The sequence below is a fragment of the Glandiceps talaboti genome, chromosome 6 (assembly GCF_964340395.1).
Source record: "Glandiceps talaboti chromosome 6, keGlaTala1.1, whole genome shotgun sequence".
Classification (NCBI taxonomy): Eukaryota; Metazoa; Hemichordata; class Enteropneusta; family Spengelidae; genus Glandiceps; species Glandiceps talaboti.
The window spans coordinates 13,217,528-13,228,217 of record NC_135554.1 but is presented as its reverse complement, the minus strand read 5'-3'; the positions used below and the strand labels follow the sequence as shown (position 1 = coordinate 13,228,217).

General features: G+C 38.1%; 1 protein-coding gene across 1 annotated transcript; it reads left to right on the top strand.

Moving 5' to 3' along the window:
- Positions 1 to 9,325: 9,325 nt before the first annotated feature.
- On the top strand, positions 9,326 to 10,568 carry LOC144436316 (alpha-crystallin A chain-like). Its single transcript, XM_078125070.1, has one exon. The coding sequence runs from the start codon at positions 9,440 to 9,442 to the stop codon at positions 9,983 to 9,985; it is 546 nt and encodes a 181-aa protein (XP_077981196.1). The 5' UTR covers positions 9,326 to 9,439; the 3' UTR covers positions 9,986 to 10,568.
- Positions 10,569 to 10,690: the final 122 nt, after the last annotated feature.

Genomic DNA, 10,690 nt, shown 5'->3' with positions numbered 1-10,690 from the left:
AGTTTATACATGGTCGTGAATCGATGTCCCCCTTCTCTCTTCCCCTTACAGGTAAGAATATATAGTCAAAAGATTGTTATATTTAGTCTGTAGACCTGGAAAACAACAATCTATGAAATATTACACGCCCCTATGCTTCAGTCTGTATTTTGATCTGTATTAAATAGTTTATGTGAGAATTGCAGTAGTTCAGCTTTATACCCGTATTTTGTTTGACCCCTTGGCTTTGCTTTCGTTTTGTTTGTTAATAATAAAACTGATGGGGCCAACTTGATTTTAACTATAATATTAAACATGATGTAGGCTTGGTTTTTCACTCATGGGACATTACGCGTACGTTTTTGACACAAAGAGAGACATATTTCGACTCTACAGTAACCGACACACAACAAACACAGCAGGATCCTTTGCCCAGTCACAGTGAACACTGATAAGCATTGGTATTCTTTCACAGTTCAGTGAAAAAAGGCTTCGAATGAAATTTTTACCAATGGACTACATGATTTTAATGGCTGGAATTGTTTTATTTTCTAACATATAATCAACATTTAAACATGACTACTCCTATATCCCCCACTGTTTACAATTGCTTCTTTTGCATTAGAAGTTGTCTGAGGGTGTGTCGGTGTCAGGTCACCAAGCCTATATCATTTTAGCTGTAATAATATTTCATTGGCCAAGGCTGGGGAAATTAACAAATCATCGCTTATCCCCATACTGGAATGGAAATCCGGAGTCAAAGGAAAGGTCATACAAGTGCCCATGTATGTATGTATGTATGTATGTATGTATGTATGTATGTATGTATGTATGTATGTATGTATGTATGTATGTCTGTCTGTCTGTCTGTCTGTCTGTCTGTCTGTTGTCGACGACTTATTTAGTCATTCTTTAAAACTCTTAGATGATTTCAACGGCGTTACTTATTTTGACATCATTATATTTGTGTTTCTGTTGTCTGTTCTATTCGTGTACACTGTAAATAGTAGTTAAATCAAACTTTTTTCAGACCTATAATTGTGCCAACCTGTTCGAAAATAAATCAATACGTCATAATGAATAAATAAATAAATAAATAGATAGATAGATAGATAGATAGATAGATAGATAGATAGATAGAACGATAGATATATAGATATATAGATAGATAGATAGATAGATAGATAGATAGATAGACAGACAGACAGGCAGACAGATAGATATATAGATGGATGGAGGGGTGAGTCAATGAATGAATGAATGAATCAATGAATGAATGAATCAGTCAATCAATCAATCAATACAAATAAAGAGTGAATCAATGAGAAAATAGGGCAGAAATGACATGGACTGGTGGACACTGCAAGTGGGTACAACACACACAACTTCTTTCATCAATATTTAATGCATGCATACATGAGTAAAATCCCTGATCAGTGGATGAGCCGTAATGATCCATATCGCATGTACAGATACCAAGAGTGACTGACACCATCATTCTTTTGAAATCTCACCTTGTGACGTTCGCAATATTTAGACAGAGTGTGTACACTGCATTTTGTCGACAATGAATATAATATCTACGTATCTCTAGGAGATTTAAAAATAAACCCTTTACAGCGAGCATGTCATGGCAAAGAGAATATGAGTGAAGGGCAAGCTGACACCATTTTAAGTAGTGTCACATTGCAGCTTTTAAACTGGTATATAGCTGGTTTACCTGTATACCTTATTGTGCAGATATAAAACACGGTGCTGTTCGTAAAAATGATTGTTTATACGCAGTTTCCGCTTGATGTCTACGTCTTTTATTGAGTCGGCCTTAACTATACAATTTATACCTGTTTTGAGATTATTCTACGGTCTTACTGATTTGATTATCACCAGTTACCATGGCATTCGTTCGTCGATTTGTACTACATACCTTTGCTGTGTGCTTCTCTTTCATGATAATTTTCATTATCAAGTCAACATTTTATGTCTTCATCGCGGAGCAGTCACACGACCACCTTGATTTTGAAAACAGTGCTGTTTCTACGTTTTTGAAGAGGAGTGACAGTGTTAACACGGTTGAAACGGATTCACATCAGGTTAGTGAGCCAAACGAGTGTCGACGTTTGAGTTGCGATATTTAGAAAGATATGAGTGTCTGAAATTTATAAATCATAGTAGGTTCCAACATTTTCTCTCTTACATGGAGTGTTACGTTAGAATTAAGCTGAGTGTGCTTTACGTATGTGTCGCATATATATATATATATATATATATATATATATATATATATATATATATATATATATATATATATATATATATATATATATATATATATATATATGACGCAAAACGTTCTGCAGTATTAAAATGAAATGAGATGAACAGTTGGGTAGTGATACATTAAGGAATATCATTATGTGATATACAGGGTATTACCATAGTTTTATTTTAATACCATAATATACCCTTCGGCGTTAATCGTATTACAGCGCATGCTACCAGTGACACGTGTCATCAGCGATATTCATATACGCGCTACGTCGTGTCATTCTGCAAACCATCTGGACAGGAAAGATAGGTTTTAAGGAAACAAGATCACACCTGTTCAGTATACATTCTGAGAAATGTGGAAAGATAATATATGTTGGACAAACGGGAGGTACCATCTACACCGGAACGCAGAACGATATTTTATTGATCAGGCACAAAAACTAAACCGATCCAATACCAAACCATTTCAAATCAGCCAACCACTCCCTTGCCGACTTCAAAATGACAGGAATGAAAAGATGTTGAATGAATCATACAGACTCACACGGGAAAGTTTCTAGATAGAAAACTCGACACATACGGAGAAAATGTAATAAACCGCAAACTATAGCAACTGTTCGGATTACCATTCGGGTCACGTGACTGGACGTAAGCAATAATTATTAGTATGAGATGATTGGGCCTACTGAGGCAGCTCAGCAAAGCCTGAGGGAATCATCTTGGCCAGATACACTTTACTTTATATATATATATATATATATATATATATATATATATATATATATATATATATATATATATATATATATATATATATATATATATATATATATATATATATATATATATATATATATATATATATATATATATATCAATCTGCTAAGACAGTGCTCTATACCTCAGTGGCAGAGCGTAATAGTTTTGGTAGTACTGGAACTCTTTCTTGGTTGTAACTCGGAGTTTCACGCATAGTGCGAGAGTTGTCTGATGATCGCACTATGCGTGAAACTCCGAGTTACAACCAAGAAAGAGTTCCAGTACTACCAAAACTATATATATATATATATATATATATATATATATATATATATATATATATATATATATATATATATATATATATATAATATATATCAAATAACTATATACAGATGGAAACACAACTAAATGATATATAAATAAGGAAAGAAAAGTAATACGCGTAGAATTCGAACCCACATCCCCTGAATACTAGCTGGGGGATCTAGCCAGCTGAACTAACACGTCAACTGTTAGATTCTGTGGGCCGTCTAATGTGCACCTTTCTATTCCTCAAGTCAGGTGAGAAGGCTTCTACACTTGTCACGTCCACAATATACGCAAGCTGATGAACCTGAACCCCTCGTCATACGCGAAATATAATCAAGTGTCATTCAATTAGATAATACTTTTCAATCCACAACTGGTTATAATGTGCTACTGGCGTGTCATTGTGTCATATGCAGGGCGGGTCAAACAGGTCAAAGGGCTAATTTGTAGATGTTATTAAAAAAACATGGATTGCCCACAGACATAATAGAGCCATCCATCCATTCATCCGTCCCTTCATCCATCCATCCATCATCCATCCATCCATCCATCCATTAATCCATCATTTGATTGCAAATATGTCTGTCTGTCTGTCTGTCTGTCTGTCTGTCTGTCTGTCTGTCTGTCCAATCATTTCCCTCTTACTCACCTACTCCCTCTCCCCTTTCATTACATCCTCCATTATTCGATATATTTTTTTCTGCTTATTTCTCTAGGACGATCTGTTCATGATACCGGACAACAAACGTTATCTCTTACCGATAGGCATAACACGTGGTGGTCCAAATTTCCAATATAAACACTTTAAAATTGCCGCAAGATTTGCCATATACCTGAACAGAACCATTGTATTAACACCATTCCTAAGGCATCGTCTCAGAACTAAGAAAGATCTCATTCAGTTTCAAGACACCTTTAATGTAGAAGAACTCAGTTCAATACTACCTGTCGCAACGTTAGATGAATACACTAGAGAATGCGGAAACACGGCCAAAACTGTGCTAGCAGCACCACACCTCAGCCCGCACCCACTTGAGTTTTACCTGAAAACGTACACAGTCGCTCACAAACTTGTTGAAGTTTTGCTTGATGTGTCTCTGCCAGCTGAGTTGTGTTCAAAGAATGAAGGAGAATCCATCGATTGCATTCACTCTTCCTATAAGACAAAATGCCTAGCGATGTATTATCCATATAATTTCAACAACTGGACTCTACCCGATGAAGAGAACATGTCTGCCAGTGTAAGTCGGAATCTGAAAAGAGCGCCCCCAATCATGGAGGGCGCTGCATACGCAAAGAGGACAATCTGCGCGGGAAAGCCATTTGTCGCTCTTCATTGGAGGAACAAAACTGGAGAACAGTAAGGAATAGTTTAGACATTCGTTTGAAGTACAATTTGGAGTGAGAAAGGAAATTGAGAATACAGGTTTTAATCAAAGATATTCCTGACCAGGAACAAGTCATAGGAATACATGCAATTAGCAACGTCTTTGGGAGAAAAAAATATCATCAATTCCACTTGTATAGCGAGTTCAACATTTTCCAAACGAAACATTTTTTAGAATGAAATTGTATAATGTATAATACAATGGCAATTTGAAACTAATGTGTATGTACGCCTGGAAGTTGTTGCCATATCCCCGTGGCTGCAATTCAGTCTGTAGGACTGACGCCATTGCGGAACCTTTCCTTTTATATGTTCACAGATGTACTATTGGCAATCGAGGGGAAAGAGATGACCCTCTCTGTTCTCCTTTGATCCGAACTATGTTGTCAACAGGAGGCGAGAAAATGGCGAAGGCCATTTACGAAGTAATGGTGAAACACGATATACTCTGCCTATATATCGCATATTTACCATATTCCGAGGTAGGCGACCATTTTAGCATAATTTCTCAACGAAAGGCAAGTGATATAGGGGTCATATATTATAATTTGCAAGACTACTCAAGACATTGGCGATATTTGACTTCATAAGGTGCTTGAAATAATCGGATAAACAATAAAGCACAGCTGTACAGTAACCCTTTTCAGCTACTAATATTTAGATATATGCTTCAAATTTCAGTCCATCGTTGACATAATAAAGAAGGCAACACCGACAATTCAAATTTACACAGCTACAAATATGCAGGGTGCTATACCATCGCATTTGTCAGAGCTAGTTACAGACAGTTACATGTTTTCGTTGCTAGAACAAGAAATTTGTTACGGTAAGTAGCCTTCAAACAAAATTCCGATGCTAGATGGTCTAAGAATAGGTTATTAGCAAGATTTTAGTAGAAGCTATAGCATGATAGACCATGCCGAGTCACATTTTTATAGAAATTTCACACTCACTTTAAAATCTCCCCCCTCACTCAACATGCAGACATTGCTATGTCAAAACGACAAATAATGAAAACAAGTACGTTTCACCATTACACGAAAAGCTAATTCGTCCATCCTTTACCCTACCTGTGACCCACCTAGCCACCACCTCTGTCCGGGGTAGTACGAGACGCAATACCACTTTTGACTGTCTACAGCCCCAGTATAGATCGCTGTCAGTAAATAAATAAATAAAGTAAAAGGTGGAACTTCGTCTCATACTCACCACATCTACACATCCTCTGCTAAAGCTTTAATCTCGGTGGAAAGACATAGTCTAATACTACGACTTTTCGTACAGTGCATTGGCAACCAAATCTAAGAAAACTCGTTTATTTGAGCAAGTCTATACCCATATCCAGTACTGAAGCTGGATTATTTATGCTAGTAGCAAATTTGTGCATATTTTCATAATCCGACATCCCAGTAATGACAACAGCTGTGCTTCCACTTCAGCGAATACATACAGATTGAACACAACACCATCGACCTTCTCCTGTGTGGAGATACTATATGGTATCATCATGATATACTATACTCAAACCATTGTCTATAAATACTGGAATTACAAGTCATTTAACTCACACCACCACCACCACCACCACCACCACCACTGTCATTTACATATAAATCATTTTTCAATTTACCTTGATTGCACATAATATATAATTTATGCTGGTTGTCGCTGAAATAACATACGTTTGTCATCTACTTGGCAGAGGCTGATGTTTTCATTGGAGGTGCGTACTCTAATTGGTCTGAATTTATTTTCGACGAAAGAGAAGCGGAAGGAAAACCATGTTATCATCTTCAAGAATTGCCTGGTATACCATTAGAAATAGCTACATTTCAATACCTGTGATCATATCCAGTATATGTGAAAAAGAGTATGATGTATGCAATGAAATTAGGGAGGCTACAATTCAATTTGAGTGTGTCAAGAAAGGACTAACATAATTGATGAAATTTTCTTATGGGTAATTCTAAGAGAATGGTCCACGAACACATGCATTAAACACTCATCAAATAGAACATTTATTTATCTATCTATCTATCTATCTATCTATCTATCTATCTATCTATCTATCTATCTATCTATCTATCTATCTATCTATCTGTCTGTCTGTCTGTCTGTCTGTCTGTCTGTCTGTCTGTCTGTCTGTCTGTCTGTCTGTCTGTCTGTCTGTCTGTCTGTTTGCCCGCCCACCCGTCCGTCCGTCCATGTCGGTCTGTCTGACTGAATTAATTTCTGTCAGTGTCTGTCTGTCTGTCTGTCTGTCTGTCTGTCTGTCTGTCTGTCTGCCTGCCTGCCTGCCTGCCTGTCTGTCTGTCTGTCTGTCTGTCACTGTACGTGTGTGTATGTGTATACATGTCTCAGCACATTACCTACTTGTCAGGCTGTTTGTGAGCCCATTTAATACCTACCTTATTTACTATAATTTTAGTAACCCACCATTTGTTTTAAGGGTATCTCAATTTCGGCTAAGTGAGCCATCATACATATATCTGACTCAATTTTAAGTTTTGAAAAAAATGTTATTAAAGTCCAAGTCGATTACGAACCAGGGGTGTTGACTACTAAATTATTTCTAAATCTATTATATATTATTTGAATAATGGCAGTCACAAGGGTTGAAAGTCGACATCATCTCGTGTGACCTATGCCTGATGTATTTACAGACAACTGACGCCTTACGCTGGCAGCACATGCAAAAGGCTCAACAGAAGCAATCCGCACGTGTGTTGCTTTGCATAGACACTATCTATGCCTATACAACCAGGGTCTATGATACAACGAAGGATTGATATCTACATAGAACTTGAATTTTGAATTTGAGATTAAATAAGGGAGAATTTAATTATTACAAGGGGAATGGCCCGGGGGGGGGGGGGGATCAGGCCAGGGCTGTTGCCTAAAACATGACCCTTCCCGCAACTCCGTTGTGCTAAAATGTGACGTGTTATCAATTTCCTTTCTCTAAAACATGGTTTCTCCCTTAAAATACTTCAAAACACATGGTTTAAATGCTGTCAGTCATGGAAAAGGACACTAGTCCCAGAATCAATGGTTTAAAGGATCATGTTGGAACTATTTTTAAAGGTATTGGTTATTTCCCAAGTACTACCACCGTAGTGAAGTTGTGTGAACTCGACGTCGCATTAATCACATACCTGTGTTTGAATCTCACTGGCTGAGCTGAAGGCCAGAATATTAACTCCCAAACACTATAGCTAGATAGACACACTGTTGATATTGTTGGTACCGCGGTCAACATCTCTACAATTATATTATTGCTAATATCTTACCCAACTGTTCCCGTTTCACTCCTTTGAGACACACTGTGACCTCTCCCCTAACACCTAACAATACATGGTTATCAGAAATGATATTGGATTGACATGGTCGAGATATTACGGTCCCTGTATCTAAACCTAACTCTAACCCTAACTCTAACTCTAACTCTAACCCTGACTCTAATCACACCCCAAACTGATGTGGCAGCTGTGGGATGCCAAATTCATCCAAAATGCAAAATGAGACAATATAATGAGTCAAAGTCAAAGTGACATTCCCCTTCTAACATTTCTAAAATATGGCCTTCCCCAAGAACCGATTTAAAAAAAAAAAGTGGTGACCACTCCTAATTCCCCCGGCCGTCACCATTTGTAAGGTTCCCTTATGAAAACCCAGAGATAACAAAGATTGACTATGAGTACCGATATTTGCTTTGTACGGCTTCCTAGGTTGGGGTTAAGTGCGGCCACTGATCCTTTCCTGGAAGATGTGAGCGCTATACCATGCACTATTCATATACGTCAGAGTACGACGTGTGCCTTCATTAAATAGACACCCATCGTATTGTCATATCGTTTCAAACGTTAGAAGTAGCATCTCTACTGCTATAATACAGGGTAAATGAGGGAATCACATGTGGGGATTTTCTAAGGGGGAAGAACTCTATACTCGCTGGCAGCTTTAATGAGGTACCATTAGGGACCTTACTTACACTCGAACAGGAAAGAATAGGAGACATGTAGATATACAGGTAATTCAGTTTATTGAATAGGACAATGCAGGCCATCATAGCTTATGTTCTTGGTCTTCTCTATAGTGATCCGAGTCTTGGTGCGTGGTTCCGAAAATTCCCAGGAAGGTTGGAGATGGAAGTTGGTCGAGATCTTAGAGCTGGTATACATAGTCATAAAGTAGTTGTGGATTTTCCATATTAGTTGATACCAATTGTGACAGTATCGTGCAGGCTTTAAACATAGTTGCAAGTGTCGCATAGAAAAAAATCACCCGTCTCCTTGTTCTATCGATCGTTAGGTTGCACACTAAAGATTTGATATTGTTGGCGTTTTTACATTTGGAAAACAAAGCTAAACCTGTGAAAATAACAATTGTTTGTGGTGGTGTTTTATAGTATTTTCGGTCGGAGTGTTTCCCTCAACCTGCTGTAACTATGTATATTCATGATATTCTGGAACTTTCCGATCAAACACAGAGCATGCGTATTTAGAAGGTAGTTACAGTGTATGAAAGTAAATCCAAACTAAAGGTGAACGACACGTCACCTAAGGTTTTGAGGCTCTAGACAATTCCACAATCGCCGCGTCACGCCGTACGAACATATATAAAAGGGGTGACGCAGACACACAGCACACTGTCGCTGTGTCCCGTCTGGATGTAGGTATCTATAGGCATCGTACATAATTTGAGAACTGTTACTGATCCTGGTACGTGATCACCATGTCTATGATTCCGTTCAGTCATCCATTCTTCGAGGACTTTGACTTTACATCTCACCTGTTTGACGAAGCCCACCATCATCATGGCCTGTCGTCTTTCTTCGAACCACACAGCTTATACGGAGGCTACTACATCACGCCAAGAAGACAACGGTTTCGACCACGGCTTGCGCAGCGCCAGGCTTTCCAGAGCGAAGACACACAAGACCGTTTTCGGGTAATGCTTGACGTGCACCATTTCCAACCCGATGAAGTCACTTTGAAGTTGGTCGACAACAGAATCGTGGTTTGTGCAAAACACGAAGAGAAGCAAGATGAACACGGATACATCTCTCGAGAATTCACTCGCCAATACATCGTACCTAACGGTACGGATTTACAACAGATCAAGTCACGTTTGTCCCAAGATGGCATCCTTACAATCGAGGCGCCAAAGTTGTCCGTTGAACCACCGAAAGAGAGAGTTATTCCCATAGAGAGGGGTGAACCATCCAATGACTACAAGATGGAAGGTCAGAAAAAAGAGGAAGAAGAAAAAGCGAAGTAATCAGAAACATTTCGTCATAATTTTTGAAGTTTACAAAGGTCACGAAAAGTTCACAAGCTGATTAACATGTCTACAGTCACAGTCGTGTAAGCAGTATTTACGCTGCGTATGCCGAACGTGTCAGACTGAATACATATATCAATAGCTATACGAACGTTTGTAGTCGACCGAGATCACCTGACACAGTATATTTTACCTGACAGTGTTTCCCGCTAACTTGTTGAATCGCCATCTCACGCGAGACAAGTTATAATACTTCGAATTGTCTTTCGCACATGCCCAATCTCCGATCTATAATTGCTGAAATCTAGTAACCCAAACTCAAAGCCGTAATTATTTCCAAGGTCATGAAGAATTCTCTTTATGAAAGCATATTATTTCACTGTTATCGTTGTTGTTGGTGAATGCATCACTAGTAATTAAAATACAACATCTGTTTACAGTTAAACGAGACACAGAACAAACGTTCTGCCGGAATTAAGGTCGAATTTCGAGAGTTCAAGTTGATATCGATAGATTGTCATATACTGGTCCTGTCAATATAAAACCCGATGCTGGTGAAATATTAAATATTGTTACTGTATTGTAATTTGACAAGCAATGATGAAGAGGCTGATTCCGAGAATAAGTTTTTACGCCACCATGATATTCTTTTTATCTTCGTTTTTTTTTTTTAAAATGAGAACAGATGCGGCGTTTTTTATG